General features: G+C 51.4%; 2 protein-coding genes across 3 annotated transcripts in view; one reads left to right on the top strand and one right to left on the bottom strand.

Annotated features, from left to right (window-relative positions):
* The window catches only part of RBM6 (RNA binding motif protein 6), a 57,546-nt gene extending 46,116 nt beyond the window's left edge, over positions 1-11,430 (bottom strand). Inside the window, exons 1-5 of one of the 2 annotated variants that reach the window (XM_054640168.2) lie at positions 11,302-11,430; positions 6,935-7,044; positions 3,409-4,747; positions 2,557-2,646; positions 1,517-1,586 (exon numbers count right to left, since the gene is read on the bottom strand). In XM_054640168.2, coding sequence (XP_054496143.1) covers positions 1,517-1,586; positions 2,557-2,646; positions 3,409-4,747; positions 6,935-6,978 — 1,543 coding nt within the window. In that variant the 5' untranslated portion in view covers positions 6,979-7,044; positions 11,302-11,430. Of the gene's footprint in view, positions 1-1,516; positions 1,587-2,556; positions 2,647-3,408; positions 4,748-6,934; positions 7,045-11,297 lie in introns of both variants that reach the window. The other variant, XM_054640167.2, reaches the window with a different exon arrangement.
* A 102-nt stretch (positions 11,431-11,532) lies between these two features.
* MON1A (MON1 vesicular trafficking associated A) lies at positions 11,533-16,770 on the top strand. The gene is made up of 6 exons (XM_054640254.2): positions 11,533-11,698; positions 12,954-13,095; positions 13,324-13,791; positions 13,984-14,749; positions 14,845-14,992; positions 15,449-16,770. The coding sequence occupies exons 2-6, from the start codon at positions 12,969-12,971 to the stop codon at positions 15,587-15,589; spliced, it is 1,650 nt and encodes a 549-aa protein (XP_054496229.1). The 5' UTR covers positions 11,533-11,698; positions 12,954-12,968; the 3' UTR covers positions 15,590-16,770.
* Positions 16,771-17,087: the final 317 nt, after the last annotated feature.

The raw sequence follows: 17,087 nt of genomic DNA, 5'->3' as shown, positions 1-17,087 counted from the left end.
CTCATAAAACATGAGCTAATTTTAACTTCATTCTTTGCCTCCCCACAATTGCCAGAAAAACTTTTTAAAAAGCCAACTTTACAGCTGAAGAGACAGCCTGGAACAGAATGCAGCTTTTGGAGAGACAGCAGAAAACTGCAGCCCTCGCATCACATGTGAGCACCCGCAGATACCGGAGCCTCTGCACATAACTTCAGACACTGCGTCTCATCCTGAGCAGCCTTTGAAACAGGGAAGGGGAAGGAAGAAACAGCAGCTCTCTAATGAGGGCAGTAAGTCCTAATAATGTACATGGGAAAAGACTTACAAAGAAATTTCCAGTTCAAATTGATTTATTACTGAAGTGACATGTTTCAGAAGGAAAAAAAACCCAAAACAACTGACAAATCTCATCAGCACAGGCAAGAAAGGAACGTGTTGCAATTATTGTGTTGCAGTCAGTGCTGTGTGGGTGACGACAGCAATACTGAAATATGCTTAGGAAAGAGGAAAGGAAGCAAGAAAGACTAACTGTGCCCCTTAAGCCCTGCTTGTTAGGCCAGATTACGTGACAAAGGGATGTTCTTTAGTTCAAAGGTTCCTGAGAAGGTTGTGAAATCTCCTTTGACAGCTTCCAGAAACAAAAATACACAAATACCCCACTGCCCCAGTTTCTCAACACATTGGAAGCCTTTACATAATGTATTGACACCAAGAATTCCAGCTGCTTCATGTACAACTCACACTGAAAATATGAAAAAGCACTGATAAATGTAGAAGCCTCTGCTCTCCTAGGTTTAAAAATAAAATTAAAATAAAATACCAGTTTCCAGGTATTTCCTACTAGTATTATCCACACCAATCCCCAGGACTCACCCTTCCTACCATCGCACATCTTTGCTCCAGTACAACTCTTTCACAAAGCAGCCTTGTAAAATAATTCTTTCTTCAGAATCCTATACACACTGATCAGAAGTACAGCAGAACTTTATTCTTTGAATGAGGAAGAAGATACAAACCCAGTATTTGGATATCTGCTTATAAAACTTACTTTGTCTTTTTATTTAACCTGTCTTCATACCTAAGCAGGGCACCAGTTTCAGGTTACTGAAGGAGAAATGTTAGGATGGAACAGGTTTCCTGAGGACACTATCTGTGCAGCATTTGTTCCACAGTAAGACCACCTCAGAAACAAGATTTAGAACATTCCAAAAGGATTTAGTAATAGTTAAAAAAAAAATAGGGAAAAATTAACCTGCTGTACCATGGCTTTACTCTTGATAGCTATTAGAACAGCCTCAGTGCTCTTCCTGCTGCTCCTACACCTCTCCAGAGGTGCTTTACCTCTGAGGCAGCAGTGAGTATACCCATCAATTTTGAGGCCAAGAGGACAAACTACAAAACTCAGGGCATTTTCATTTAAAAATACCTGCAATTAGGGCATGTAAGACTTTAAGCAAATTGCCTAAGAGGATATTGGTGTGAAAAATACCCTGTTGTCACCTTGAAACTAGAAGCACTGGAAAAGCATTCTCACCTGAGCTGTAATCTTTCAGTCGCAGGTCCTTCACAGGGGTCCCGTCAGGCCCTCGGAAAGCATTGAGGATCTACAGGAAAAACAAGATCCACTTCATCTCCAAAATCAAACCTCCAAACCCAAGGTACTTGCCAATGCACATTTCTGTCTCTCCAAGAGTTCTATTCTTTCTAGGTTAAGGCTGTTACAAACTGACACGCTTTCCAGCAGTACCTGAGAATTGTTACCGAGTTTTCAGAGTATTTTTGGGTTTTGTTTGAAGAAATGAGCACCGTTTACACCACAATTCAACTGTTCAAAGGTTTATTACACAGCTTTCAGCCAGACTCAGATCAGATCCTTATTTAAGGTCAAAGATGTCCTACTGCCTTTAAGAAAATCAAAGTACAAGGGCAACTGTTCTGGGTCTTATCATCCTCCGAAGGACAAAGTTCTCCTGTGAGTTCTCCTTTATGGAGCCTCAGAAGATGATCACTACAGCTAAGCCTAGCAAAAACTGCTGCGTGTAGGGGTTCTCATGCCTGGAACCTTCACCAAATAAACAAAAAACCCCAAAACTGAAGTCCTAATTCATAGGAAATGGAGCTACTCTCACCATGTAGCCTACATCATTTTATGTTTTTCTTACTAAAACCAGCAGGAACAGCAGATATCTTTTCCATCTTTGTAAGATCTCATTTAAGCAATTTCAAGTAACTAAGAACAAACAAGTTCACTTAGACACTACCTGTCTTCTGAGCCCAAAATAGTAGTAACAATATTTGGTATAAATAAAGCAGTGATGAAGTAAGGCATGTTGCAGAGTCTGGAGTCAAGGCTTCTAGCTATCAACACCCCACATGCAACCACAGGAAAACTCATCACTTCCAGAAGCCCCAAAAACCCAGAATAATCAGATAACAGGTAACATTGCAGTGACTTCTAAATCTGGATTTTCCCCTGGGGAAATGACAGACCATCTGATATGCATTAACCAGACTTCAAAGTGGTACTTTAGAAACCCTCAAGAGAAGTTTCTGGATGAGAAACATCCCACTTACATCATCCTTTGTGGCAGTTTCAGGCACTCCTCCGAGTCGAATGAGCTTGCTTGGCTTCACATACTTGGGGCAGGTCCGGTAATCTTGGTCCTTGAGTTCACACAATCAAGATGATTTTACAAATGAGAGATGCTGGCTCACAAGATACACAAGCAGTAGCAAAATAAAGCAGGGGAAAATTCAAAGGCAAATGCCCATAAGCAGCCTGACTCAAAGCTTTAACCCCTGCTGGAGATGCAGGGAGCTCTGGAGGAGCTCTTCACATGCTCACTGAGCTGTATAGGAAGATCTAGCTCCAGGAAAATAAAATGGGCAGATCATATCTCTCTGCTTTCCAGCAGTGGGAGATTCAAATTCAATAGTAGTTATTCAAATTCAATAGAAGTTATTAACTCAGTAGTTACCACTACCTTCAGGTTTCCAAGATAACTCTGAAGGAAAACAAAGTATATCTGAGATAGTAGTACACAGGCCCACCCAAGGCAGTAGCTTCCCTCTGATACTGCTCATAAGCAACATCCAGGGCAAAACAACAAAATACATTTATCTGTAAGCACTTCCCCCAACACCCTCTGTCTGGCCATTTTCAACCTGGGGACTTTCTGAACCAAATCTGGTTCTACATATTTAGCAACTCTCACTTGCTAAACTGCACTTCTCTTGGGAAGTGTTTCTGAGATAGAAATGGTGCCCAAATAATAAATAATCTGGAGCAGAGAATGATCTCAGAGAAGGATGGTGAATTAGAATAGCACTGAAGTGACAGGACATGGATGAAGACTCCTTCCCAGCTCCTTCCATTCTTTGGCCAACACGCATTTAACAGAGACATCAATTGACAAAAACACCTACCTGAAGGTTCTTATAGGGCCTAGAATCTTTGCTGGGTTTTCCTTCTGCAAAGGACTTGCCATGTTCATAATCAAACATTTGATGTCCCGGCAGCCGGTGATCCACATCCCGATATTCCATGTTCCGGTAGTCTGTATCTTGCCTCCCAAGGAAATCCAGGTCACCTTCACCCTTTAACCCAAGATCAGAATCGGATCTTTGCTGCTCCCCCCCAGAAAGTTGCTGCTGTTGCTGCTTGTTAGCAAAGGTCTGAGGTTGCTCCTCTTGGTCCTGAAGAGTAGGAAGAGGTCCGCGGCTATTCTGGAAATTGTGTGAAGTGTCATCTTCAAGACCCAGTCCCAGGGATTCCTCTTCTCTGGCTGGTGCTTCCGAGTGTTGGAATTCTCCTTTTTGGCTACCAAAGGGACTTCTATCTAGACTAAGTGCAGACTCATCTCTTTTGCTGGTGCTTAAACCAGAGCCCTCTCTTTCTGCTAAAGGTACATTAGATTGGTTGTGTCTGAAATCTACAAGGCTTTGATCCACAGGAGGCATTTCCCTATCTGAAAAGTCCATGGGAGGAGCCACATCTCTGCTCCTAAAATCCTGATCAGATCGGGATCTGTGCCTATTTCTGAAGTCTGATGATGGTGCATTCCTGTTTCTGAAGTCCAGATCAGAGGTGCCCACGCCCCTGAAGTCCAAATCAGGTACATCCCTATTTCTGAAGTCTGAATAGGAATGTTCTCTGCCCCTGTAGTCTAACTCAGACATGTCTCTTGCCCTAAAGTCTGAATGAGGCCCATCTCGACCTCTGAAGTCGAAATCATAAGACCCCCTTCCCCTGAAGTCTGATGGAGGTTCCTCCCTGCCCCTGTAATCCATATTGTGTGCTTCCCTATCCCTGTAGTTCATACGGAAAGTGTCCCTGTTCCTGTAGTCCCCTGAGGGAACATCCCCAGCCCTGAAGTCCATGGGGGGCCCTTCTCTCTCCCGGAAGTCTCCGGAGTACATATCCCTGCCCCTGTACTCAGAAGGAGGCGGCTCCCTACCTCTGAAATCCATCTGAGACTCATCTCTGCCCTGGAAGTCAGATGGTGGGAAATCCCTGCCCCTGAAATCGTGGTGCCCATCCCCACCTCTGAAGTCACTACGTGGTCCATCTCTAGCTCCATAGCTGAAAGAAGGTTCCTCTCTGTTGGCAAACTGAGGATTGAGGAGGCCTGAGAGTGCCTGGATATCAAAAGGAAGTGATTTTCTGCCAGAGAAGTTGCCAGAGTGTCTTTCTTGACCAAGACTATCAAGGGAAGGAGGATATTCCCTGTTCCACCCGGGAGCAAACCTTTCTTCTTGGCTCCCACTGTAGAAATAAAGACAGTATTATTCATAACGTGCTTAAGAGTCTGAAATCTACACAGCAGCACATTCTTCTCTAAACTTTTATAGAGCTGTGTAACAGTCTAAGATCCGCAGAAGATATTGATGTTTGGCAGTTTAAGATGAGGCAGCATACGACAGATGTGAGAAAGTAAACTGGGGTGCTCCCATTTCAGCACAATTTCCAGAAGCACTCAACAGAGAATACCTGCAACATTAATGGGTTAATGATGGTAGCAATCCACATAGTCCTGCACTGCACACAGCTCTGCAGCTGTCTGAGGTGCCAGCAGCTGGTGTGTTGGTTCATTAGCATCACCAGCACACGCCTGTGAGGAGCCCAGGAGCTTAAGCTCTCTGGGCAGTATGGAAACAGCTAAATTAACACATCATCCTGAGGCACATAAAAGCAGAGGTTACCAAAAAGGCTTTACTGACATGCTACAAAGACTCATTTATGCTTCCTTGTGCTGCAGTCCAAACTGGCAAATTCTGAAAGCCATCAGTTCACTGAGGGTGCCTCACAGGACTATGCCAACAATCAACATCCAAGATATATATCCCTGTGCTCGTGCCTCAGACTGTCTTACACCAAGTTCACAAGACTACAGCTATGAGCTCTCACAGTATCTCCATAAAAACACTCGGAAGAATTTTCCTCTTAAGGCAGCTGTTCAAAATCCAATGGGGCTTTTTTTTTTTTTTGTGGGCTGGAGCTATCTGATTTTTCACCTAAGCAAGGCTCCAATACTTTACAAGGCTCCAATTTTTTAAAAATCAGAATGATACAGTATCAGCACATTTTAAAATAACACCAAATGCTACCCAAAGCAGTGGACATTTCCTTAGCAACTACAGCAAGTCATGTTGTACTCTGTGTTCACTACAGAATCACTCACCAAGATTAATCAAAGCATACACAGATTTCCTAAGGCACACGGTCCATTTCACCACCATGGAGAATAGCAATTAAAGCTTGGATCAAGGTTAGCATTCCCCACCCAATACATTAAAGAACGATGCCAATAAAATCCACTTAAAAATCATTAGAGCAGCACAATTGATATAATCACAAGACACAATCCCTCCCTCATCAACACTGTTACTACATGTTCTGGAGGATACTGATTTTTATCAGCGTTCTCAACACATTACAGTAGACAATTATTTAAGTATTCTTACAGCAGAAACCTAAGGCATGCCATGAGTAGTTCCTTTATCATGCTAATTTTCAAGGGACTGGGGTGCCCAAATGAGTAAAGGATGAAAGAATGATGCACAACAGAGGAAAATTCTAGCTTTTGGTGGCTTCATTTTTATAGCCGGGACTCTCTTGCAAACACAGGTCCCAAGTAACCACCAGAGGAACACAAACTAATAAAAATATTGTGCTGTACAGGTCAGCTGCATATTAATCTTTAGAACAGTTGCAGTGACATTCAAAAATGTCTTATGAAGGAGTATATGGGGATACAGACGTTTTGCAAGTGCATGTAGTGGTAGCACAATGGGGAATTGGCTTAAACTGAAAGAGAGTGGGTTTAGATTGGATACCAGAAGTAACTTCTTCCCTGTCAGGATGGTGAGGCCTTGGCACAGGTTGCCCAGTGAAGGATGCCCCATCTCTGGAAGGGTTCAAGGCCATGTTGGGCAGTCTTGGAGCAGCCTGGGATAGTGGAAGGTGCCCCTGCCCACACCAGGGATTTAGAACAAGATGCTCTTTAAGGTCCCTTCCAATCAAACCATTCTGTGATTCTATGATATATGGACTTATTAACCTCATGGAAAGAATTAAACTCTCAACGTTTTAATAAAATTGTGCGTGCAATCAATGTGCTGGTATTTCTGAACTAATTTTCTTCTCTTACAGGCATTAACAGCACATAATACCAAAAGCCATATAGCACATCACATTAGCTCACAACAGCTAAACTAAGTATCACTAGAAAAGGTGGTGTGGAGAACTAGAAATATTAAAAGCAGCTGTTGCTTAAAAACTAAATTAAAAGCTTCACAGAAATGCAAAAACCATCAATTAACTTGTCTGTTCTTTGGCCATCACAACTAGCTCCATAGAGACCTTGTAACTTCTACCAAAACAGTAAACAGTGAGTTCCCAAGGCTTATTGTATTTAAGAACATTCCTGAAACAAAGCATTGAAGTGCTTACCGAAAAGACCCCATTCTGTTGCCTTGTCGATGGTCTCCCCACATTTTGATCTTGTCTGGTAGGCTTCCAGAAATGGTTAATTCACTCTAACAACACACAGACACCACAACCTGTTGAATAAAAAGCATGACAATAAGTCACAAGGTAAAGAACACACATGACATGAGAAAAACACTGCTGGTTAGAAGGGATATGTGTAACATCTGATCAGGATCCACAGATATACAAGACCACACTGAGACATGAATGAATTGAAGTGTTGCATTTCTCCATGTCCAAATTTGTAAGTGCCAAATAACTCCTGAAATCAAACTGTCAATATGGTGGGCAAACAATTTGATATCTGCCTTGATTAACACAGAGCTTTCCAACATACTGTGCTGTCTGACACTATTCAGGGTGCAGCTAGAAATGTGAGAATGTTGCCATCCATAAACAACAAGGACCGCTGCCGAACAACAGTTTGCAATTAATGTTTAATCCAAACTATTTTTGCCAAAAGCTCTTTGCTGTTCAAGGAAATGATCACCATTCTTGGTCTACCATGGATACTCTGCCCTCAGAAGTATGTAGACAACAGAGGAGGTTTTGCCAATAAATCATGACAGGCACTGTTCTCCAACGCTGCCCTCATCAAGTAGAGTGACGCAAATAACACTTGCCTCAACAGAAATCTAAAATTTCATCCACTTCCTCCCACCAGCAGAGAAGGTGAGGATTTCCTGGCGATAACCAAAGCCAGGACTTGAAATAGGAAGTACTTCCGTCTTTCCAAAAGAAAAAAAAAGGCTGCAGCAGAGCATGGAGAAAACTGAGGGAGATGGCAAGCTGCTGGCCTCAAACCTGCTTGGCCAGTCCAGCTGCAGTGGGCCAGGAGGGCTGCCATGCCACCAGACCAAGGCTGGGAGACCTGGTGCTTACACATTGTTCCAAAGCTGAATTATTTACCTCCAGTGGTTGAGGGGACAGAGGACAGCACAGACAGTCACTGCCAGGCCTGGCTGGAGCAGCTCTTGTCAAAGAAAGGCACACAAAGTCCTGTTTGTTCTCCCTTCCAAAGGTCAGCACTGCCATAGCATAGGCAGGTCAGCAGAGCAGGTTAGAAGTAGACAGACCTTCCACTAGGGAGCAATTCCAGATGCTGCTGCTGGCAGCTGTCTGTGCCAAAGAGCTGAGGGAGCTGCTGTGCCAAGAGAGAGTCCATGCTCTTGCCAGGGTCCACTACCCACCAGGGAAGGCTCAGGTGGGAGCCAGGGACAGCAGGTTCTGGCAGAAAGCAAGCATGCAGAGGATGAGGAAGGCAGCCTGTGCAACCACCACTGATCCATCCACCCCAGTGTCACTCCCAAAGAAACAGGTTCATTCCATTGGCCACACAGTCTGCTCACATCTTACACGGCTCTTGATAAATAAATGCCCTGGTCCCAAGGATCTCCTCCATCTTTCTAGGAGGAAAAGTTCTCTTTCTAAGAGAACCAAGACCACACCCCCTCCATGGCAAGGGCTGGCAAAGGGAGATGGTTCGTGTTGTCAGCCAGTCCTTTCATCCGAGATCTTTTGCAGCCTGCAGACCTCGCATTTCTTGCTCTTCCCTTCTGGATTTCCCTCCCCCACTCCACTTCTCCTTAAGTCAACAACCTTACCAACGCTTAAAAAAAAAAAAATAAAATCCCTTGCCAGCTGGAAACTGTTTAGACATAAAATTCAAATTATCAGACAAGGAAAAAAATACCACTGGACAGCTACCAGCCCTGGCACAGGCCTGCTGAGCCATGCAGCAACCTCCGGGAGCGTGAGGTCATGGTTCAATAACACAGGGAGCAACACTGGCTCTGACAGCCCCCACTCAGCCTGATTTGCTCCCCGCCTGCGCCTTTGGCAAAGCACCGGGTGTAAGTTGTGCCAGCTTGTGCTTTTCTGGGTCTGCACCACGGATGACCCTCAGAAGAGAGTTATATTTAACCCAGGTCACTTCAGTGATATGCTTTACCACACAAGCCCACAAACCAAGGTGACAGCAAACTGCAGGACAGGGACAGAAGGGTCTTAGCCCGGCTTCCACTGACGCCAAGATCTCCTGAAGGGACACTCTGCTACAACTGCTCCAAAAAAAGCACACCGTGATGAGACATCGTGAGGATTCACCCTTCTGCCACGGGCAGGTATCTGCCAGCTCAGCTGCCACCTCCCAGCTCCCAGGTAAATGCTGGGAGACAGGTCAGCGTGAGGGAGGCTGTTTGCCAAAGACACCCCAGGCCAACGGTGATCATGGCAAAAAGCCACCTGCGTGCTTGGAACTGTGCACCCATTAGTTTTGTCATACTCTGGTCACAACCAAGTGTTTGAGGAGATGGAAACAGGCCAGTCACTGGCAGAGCCCAGACCAACAGCTCTCTAGGACAATAATGAGCAGTTACAACTACCCTGAACATTTGGGAGGCAGATATGCATTGTCTTTCCCTACTCCTATCCCAGCTGGCTCTATCTTCTAGTTGCAAAGCCTCAGCTCCACCAAAGATACAAAGGGCACAACTAAACAAGGAGAAGCTCCTTTGTGGTTTTAGTTCCTCCAATGACTGGTGGCCACACAGCCCTGCCAGGAGAGGCTGGTGGAGCTCCAGATGCTCCCTGGCAATTACACCCAATGACTTCCTCAGGACCGTGCCCCTGCCCTCCCCAGTGATTCCCCAGACAACCGTGGGGATGTTCCTGACTCCACTTCCCAATCTGCATGTGCCAAGCCTGACAGCAAACTCTTGGAGCTCTTATTCCAATTTATATCCTGCTATGGGAAAATAATGGCTTTGATCATGGGGATTGTGCAGCTGAGCCAGACTAAGCAACTGGTCTTCTTGAGGACTAAATAAAGACATCTGTCAAGGGGCCAGCACAGCCCTCAAGTGTCTCCTCACCAATTTACACCCAACTTCACACCTTTTTCTCAAATATGGGGGAGAGAAGGGTAATTGGTGACAGACTGGGTGCTATTTTCAGAAAAATACTCTGATATTCAGAGCTTTTCTCCAAACAGATTTTGCCAAGACTTGGTATTTATAGAGCATGAGGAAATCAAACACAGAACTACACACGAGAGCAGAGGAAGCAGTTTGCTGGGGAACAACTTTCTGTACTCAGTAAAGTTTTTGTAAGGCTGAAGAAAGGAAAAGGCCTCTGTGAAATCTAAGTACTGCAGGAAGTACAAGAGAAAACTATTCCCCAAAGAACAGAAACTGCAAGTAGCCAAGAAAGGCAGTTACATCCAATGTTAGTTAGAGATCCCTAACTCAGAAAAAATATCAAAAGCAGGTCACTGACACGTGGAAGTGAAGGGAGAGGGAACCATTTTGGCTCTCATAGGTGTCAGGCTGGAGGATTTACATTTAAAAAAAGGGGATGTGCATACTTTTCATCTGTATGATGCTTCTAAAAACATGAATTAGAGACAATTGAGTGAATTCCTAACACACATCCCACCCCATTACTATCCTGACCTTGCTTGTCTCACAAGTGCCTTCCCAACCAGTGGATGTTGGGAAAGACTCTCACACTACCAACACCCTGCCAGGATAGGAAAGTGAATTTCACCTTCAGCAGCACTGCCAAAAGTAACACCACACAGCAGCAGCAACACCAGCCTCTCGAGGTGCCAATTGTTTTTAAAAACAGAGCACGGGAGGTCACTGCCATCACTTCCAGTCGTTCCTGATCACTGCCTTACGTGGCCTCCACCAGACCACATCCTGCCTCCACCTAAGCCTTTACTCACAGCCCAAAATCTCATTTAGCCCATCACTTCGGATTAAATCCACTAATACACAGCTCCCATCAGATCCCTCTGCATCCCAGCACGAATCCAGCCCACTTTGCTGCAGCCCTTTTACAACCTCAAGCATTCCGAGATGGATGCACATGTGACCTGGTGCAAAAACGCCCCAGTCTTGATCAGGGCCTCAGACAACACCACAGAGATAGCCACAAACACCACAGCTGCTTCAGCGATACACACGTGGCAGGCCCCAACACCACCGTGTGGGATACCGTATCCTGACCCAGGGGCCGAGCATCCCAACCCCACAACTCACATCCCACCAGGGCGTGAGATTCTGATGGACACCGAGCCTCACCCCCGCAGCAGGCCGGCCCAGCCCCACTCTGTTCCTGAGCCACGGGTGACCCAAAACAGACACACACACACACACACACACAACCCCCCCGCCTCATGGACTCCGCAGCCTCCCCTCCTCTACTCCGGGCAAGCCCATCCCGGGAACCCCTCGGGACACTCTTCGACCCTCCCACCCCACTGAGCGAGATCCCCTTTATCCCAGGCGATCCCCTTTATCTCTCAAGAGACCCTCATCACCTACTCCTCCTCTTCCTCCTCCTGCTCCGCCGCTCCCGCCTCGCACAGGCCCCACGGCCGCCACGGCGAGAACCCGGAACTTCCGGCTCCGTCCTCCCCCTGGGGTACCCAGAGGATGCTGGGAATTGTAGTCTCTATCTCCCCGTTCCTGCCGCCCCTTCTCAGCCGTGTCCGTTGGGCTCACGGACTACAACTCCTGTGATCCCTCTTGGAGCGCACCGCCTACAACACCCATGATGCCCCGCGGCGGGTCGCCGCGATGGCGGGGGTGTCGCCGCGGTCGGGGCCGGGACCGGCGGTAGGGCGGGAGGTGACCGCCCGCCGCCGGCTCCGGGCCCTTTTCCGACCCGCCTAGGCTGTGCCCGGGGGGCTGCAGGGCGGCCCCGGGAGGAGCCGCGGAGGTGGGTCCCTGCGCGCTGTCATTAAGGGGGGTCCTGGGCCTGGGTCGTGTCGGGGCTGAGGAGTGGTGACACTTCAGCGCCGGAGGGGGAAGGGTAGTGGTGGGTCCGTGCTGGGCCGGGGGGCTCCTGGGGTGAGTCTCGCCCCCGGGAAGGTCAGCAGGGTAAGGAGGAAAGGTGAGGACGGGGCCCTGATCCACTCCCCGGCACCCTCCGGGGCTGTCACAGGATTTTAGTGGGGTGTCTGGCTCCCCCAGGTACGGAGGGGGTCCCAGAAAGCTCCCCGGCACTCTCCAGGGCTGTCACAGGCTCTTCCAGATGAGGACAGAGCCCTTATCTGTTCCCCAGTACTCTCCAGAGCTGTCACAAGGTTTTGTGGGGTGAGGATTTAGCTCCCCAGGGGACGACGGAGCTCTGACTCCAAAGTCAAAGACCTTTGAGCCAGTTCCTCAACACCTCCAGAGCTGTCACAGGTTTGGGGGTGGGGGCTGCATGAGCTCCCCCAGGTAAGAACAGGGCCCTGATCCACTCAGGGCTGTCACAGGACTTTGTGGGGGCTGGTCTGGCTCCCCCAGGTGCAGCGTTAGTGGGATTGGATTTGGGAGCAGGAGGTGTGCCGGGGCACAGAGCAGAGCCCAGGCTCCATGAACTTCCCCAGCAGCCAGGTTCAGAGGCACAGGCTCCTCACCAGCCTGCCTGCCTCCTGTTGCTTTTGCTTGTGCTCACTTTTAGGCTGGTTTTCCCCCAGGAAAGTGAGGAAGGAACAGGCTGGAGGCATGGCCTCTGCTGGGGAGGGCACCCAGCTCCTGGGCTGATGCCAAATGTGCCAACTCACAAGGAGTGTCACCAGCTTCATCCATGGCAGCCACCTAACCCGGTCCGAGGAGGGTCATAAACCCCTCCCTTTGCAAACACGAGGCCTCTGGGATCTCAGGTGTGGGGACAGGCCCCATCCAGGGCCGTGGCCCTTCCCCCTCGCTGCACAGGGAGCCTGAGCAGCTTTCACAGGGGAAATCGGGGCCAAGCCTGGATGAAAGGTGCCGTGGCCAGGGGCCTGGAAAGAGCTGGGGCTGCGTGAGAGAGGAAATCCTGCTGGATTAGAGCAGCTTTCCTGACATCTCACCAGGGCTCGGAGCTGCCTGCTGAGCCAGCGGGATTGGGCCACGGGTGCTGGCCTGGCCCCGCTGGAGAGCAGAGCAGTTCAGGGCCTGCTTTAAAAGTGAGGGGACACAGGGGTGACACTGTGGATCACATGCAGGTCCTGCCCCGAGGAATGGCTGCAGATGTCCATAAGAAGAAAAGCTGGGAAGTCCCCAATGGGTCCCTGGCGCCAGGAGATGGGCAGCACACAGAGAGGTCCGAGAGCCCCACGCCGGGGCTGGCACAGGGCACGGAGCCAGGTATGGAGCACAGCTCACCAAGGGGGGAAGCAAGGGGGGGAAAGAGCAGTTCCTCATGTGGGCTGGGACCTCCACAGCCCTGTGGGCAGGGGGAGATGGGCCCACTCATCACCAGCAGGACCCACACCCACAGGGTGCTGCGGGATGGGGAGAGGAGGCAGGTCCCCTGTGCATCCTTCCCCCGCATGGGGGACACGTGGATGGATGCTGCACGGCCGCTGTTCCCAGGGGCGGGCCAGGAGGGAGCCATGTTCGTGCACACCCGCTCCTACGAGGACCTGACCAGTCCCGAGGACGGGGCAGCTGTGGCGCGGAGCCCGGAGGAGAGGCGGGGGGAGCCGGCCGAGCAGAGCAGCATGGAGCAGATCAGCAAGGACTTCAGCGAGCTGAGCACGCAGCTCACGGGCATGGCCCTCGACCTGGACGAGGAGATGAGGGCGGGCAAGGAGGGGAAGCTGGAGCCATCCCCGCAGACCACCCGGCATGACTCGGTGCTGTCGGGGAAGGAGGAGGAGGATGTGACCATGGACGCCTGGCGCTCGCACCGGAAGCACGTCTTCGTGCTGAGCGAGGCGGGCAAGCCCGTGTACTCCCGCTATGGCTCTGAGGAGGCCCTGTCCAGCACCATGGGCGTCATGATGGCCCTGGTGTCCTTCCTGGAGGCCGAGAAAAACGCCATCCGGTCCATCCATGCAGGTACCGCCCTGGGGGGGAAGGGGATGGGGGGGGTCACAGCCTGCCCATCTATGTGCCTGCCACCACGGGCCATGTCATCTGTCCCCAGGGACAGACGGGTTGCTGGGGGGAGAGGCTGCAGCCTGGCTGTAGCCCTGGGGAGCCAGGCTCACAGGTCTGCCCCCGGCCCCCCGGGGACTCCCTCCCAAGCAGATGGCTACAAGGTGGTCTTCGTGCGGAGGAGCCCGCTGGTGCTGGTGGCAGTGGCACGCACCCGGCAGTCGGAGCAGGAGATTGCCCACGAGCTGCTCTACATCTACTACCAGATTCTGAGCCTGCTCACCTGGACCCAGCTCAACCACATCTTCCAGCAGAAGCAGAACTATGACCTGCGCCGGCTCCTGGCTGGCTCCGAGCGCATCACCGACAACCTGCTGGACCTCATGGCCCACGACCCCAGCTTCCTGATGGGCGCCGTGCGCTGCCTGCCCCTGGCCGCCAGTGTCCGGGATGCTGTCAGCAGCAGCCTGCAGCAGGCCAAGGCCAAGAGCCTGGTCTTTTCCATTCTGCTGTCTGGGAACCAGCTGGTGTCTCTCGTGAGGAAGAAGGATCAGTTCCTTCACCCCATTGACCTCCATCTGCTCTTCAACCTCATCAGCTCTTCTTCCTCTTTCCGGGAGGGTGAAGCCTGGACTCCCATTTGCCTCCCTAAGTTCAACTCCAGCGGTTTCTTCCACGCCCACATCTCCTACCTGGAGCAGGAGATGGACCTGTGCCTGCTGCTGGTCTCCACTGACCGTGAGGACTTCTTCACCGTGTCCGACTGCAAGCGGCGCTTCCAGGAGCGCCTGCGGCGGCGTGGGGTGCAGCACGCTCTGCACGAGGCCCTGCGCACCCCCTTCTACAGCGTTGCCCAGGTGGGCATCCCTGACCTCCGGCACTTCATCTACAAGTCCAAGAGCTCCGGGCTCTTCACCAGGTGAGGCCCTGGGGAAGCGCTGGGCCAAGGCTGTGGCATGTGGCATGGGCCAAGCCCCTTCTCCAGTGGGTTAATGGGGTGCTGTGTTCCTGCAGCCCCGAGATTGAGGCTCCCTACGTGCAGGAGGAGGAGAAGGAGAGGCTCTTGGGGCTTTACCAGTACCTGCACAGTCGGGCCCACAACTCTTCACGGCCCTTGAAGAACATCTATTTCACAGGCCCCCGTGAGAACCTCCTGGCGTGGGTAAGGCTGTTGCTGGGGTTTGGTGAGCCTGTCTTTTGTGGTCCTGCAAGGTGGGGAAAGGGGGTGGTAACACTGCACAGCACCAGCTCTGTGGTCCCCAGGGAGGACCCCAGCATGTGTATATGGTCCTTTTGGGGGTGAGCTTGCCCCTGTGTGAGGGAGGAACAGGCAGGGGTAGCAGTGGGAGCTGGTGAATTCCAGCACCAAGGGCTGTGCCATGTCCTGTTGTGAACTCAGTGCTGTAGAGAAAAACCCACTGTGGGGCAAACCCCAGGGTTTGGTTCTCCCACTTCTGAGCAAACCAGATGCCACCCATTTAGGATACTCCACTGCCACTTTGTGTCCCTGCACTGGAGCCCCTCTGCCCACTGCTGGTAGCCCATGGGGGGAAGAAGGAGTGCCAGTCCCAAGTGGGGCACAGTCTTGGTCCCAGCATGTGTCCTGTCCTTCTCCCAGGTAACCAATGCCTTTGAGCTCTACGTATGCTACAGTCCCCTGGGGACCAAGGCCGGCGCCATCAATGCTGTCAACAAGCTCATGAAGTGGATCCGCAAGGAGGAAGACCGACTCTTCATCCTCACGCCCCAGACGTACTGAGGGCATCACCCAGGGCATGGAGGCAGCTGGGAGAGCCCCCGCTGTGCTGGGGAGCCCATTCCCAGGGATTCCTGGGCTGTGTGTCCAGGGGAGAGGGCATGGTGGGACCCCAGAGCACAGGGAAACCCCACCTGCAGGACTGTCCAGCCTGGTTGGTAGAGATGGGGTGCACAGGAAAGGGAAGGGGATGAACAGGACTTTCTCTCAGCTGCAGGCAGTGCCCCAGCTGGGGGGCCTGCTCTTCCTCCACAGTCCTCAGCTCCATCCTTTGTTGTGAGGGTCCTGGAGTGGGGCTGCTGGTACCCCAGGTTACTAGAGGTGAGCAGAGCCCCAGGGTCCTGCTCGCTGTGCCTGGCACCTCCCTTCTCTGACATCCTGTGGCTGTGCCAAGGGTGGGGGTCCCCAGGGGAGATGTGGCAGCACTCAGGGGAGCCCTGTGTTGCTGTGCCCACAGATGGTGGGTGACACTGTCCAGGCGAGGAACAGGGCTGGCCTGGGGCACACACTGCTCCTCTCCCTGCCTTGGGGGATCTGGACCCCCCAAGTGCCAGGGAGCCTCTGCAGCCCCAGAGCGGGTTTGCCCCCTTGGCATCTGTATGAACCTGGACCCTTCCCACTGTGGCTGTGAAAAGGATGTCTGTCCCTGAGGATGTTGGCAAGCAGGGTGGGTCAGCAGGGTCCTGCCCACCTCACCACAGGGACACAGGAACTCCAGAGAGCCAAGGTGCTGAGGTGTTTGTCAGGCTGCTTGTGGGCTCGTGGTTCTGGCTGTGGGTAATGGATCCTAAAGGGGCACCTCAAGCACATCTCCTTGGAGACCCCCCCCAGTACGGGACCATGGAGCTCCCCAGCCCATGAAGAGTTTTCCCCTTGGCACGGGAGCACCTGTCCCCCAACCCAGCCCCTGAAGCCAGCTATGCTGAGCTTCCTGCACCTCCCTGGCCACCCCAGGCACTGGTGTGGGGCTGAGCACCTGTGAATGGCCCGACTCCATGTTTTGGATCTGTCTGAATAGTGCTGGAATAGGTGTCTGAGGAGGGGCAGAGCCATCAGGGTGACACCCTGGACAGAGGGAGCTGGGAAGGATCCGGCAGGGCTAGCGCAGGGATCTGCTCCTGTATTTATGCTCCTGCCAGAGTGTAATCGCTTGTCTTTGCTCATAAACATTATCTGGACCCTAAGTTGAGTCTTGTCGCATTCCTGTATGTTCAGTGGGGTGGGGGGATGACCAAGCTGGGCAGGAAGTTTGCTCCAAGTTTGGTACGGTGCAGTCCAGCCCCGGGGATCTGCTGGGAGCCAGGAAAGCTGCCTGGGAGTGGTGCGGGGCTGCCGGGGTTGTGCTGGCAGGAGGCGGCGCTGACTGGAGATTGGGAGCGGCAAAATCCCCGGGCTGAGCTGGCCACGGCCAGCTCATGTCGAAACCGAGAGGCGCAGCCGGAGGAAGAAGCTCTTGGGTAAGGCCCGGAGCCAGCAGAACTGCCGGGCCTTGCACAACACG

The sequence above is a fragment of the Agelaius phoeniceus genome, chromosome 11, assembly GCF_051311805.1.
Source record: "Agelaius phoeniceus isolate bAgePho1 chromosome 11, bAgePho1.hap1, whole genome shotgun sequence".
Classification (NCBI taxonomy): domain Eukaryota; kingdom Metazoa; phylum Chordata; class Aves; order Passeriformes; family Icteridae; genus Agelaius; species Agelaius phoeniceus.
The sequence above is the reverse complement of the archived record's forward strand: the minus strand, read 5'-3'. Positions and strand labels throughout refer to the sequence as shown.

Coding starts and splice junctions, on each gene's coding strand:
- MON1A (XM_054640254.2), top strand. CDS start 12,969: ATGGCTGCAGATGTCCATAAGAAGAAAAGCTGGGAAGTCCCCAATGGG. Junction 13,096..13,323: donor GGCACAGGGCACGGAGCCAG/GTATGGAGCACA, acceptor CGCTGTTCCCAG/GGGCGGGCCAGGAGGGAGCC. Junction 13,792..13,983: donor CATCCGGTCCATCCATGCAG/GTACCGCCCTGG, acceptor CCTCCCAAGCAG/ATGGCTACAAGGTGGTCTTC.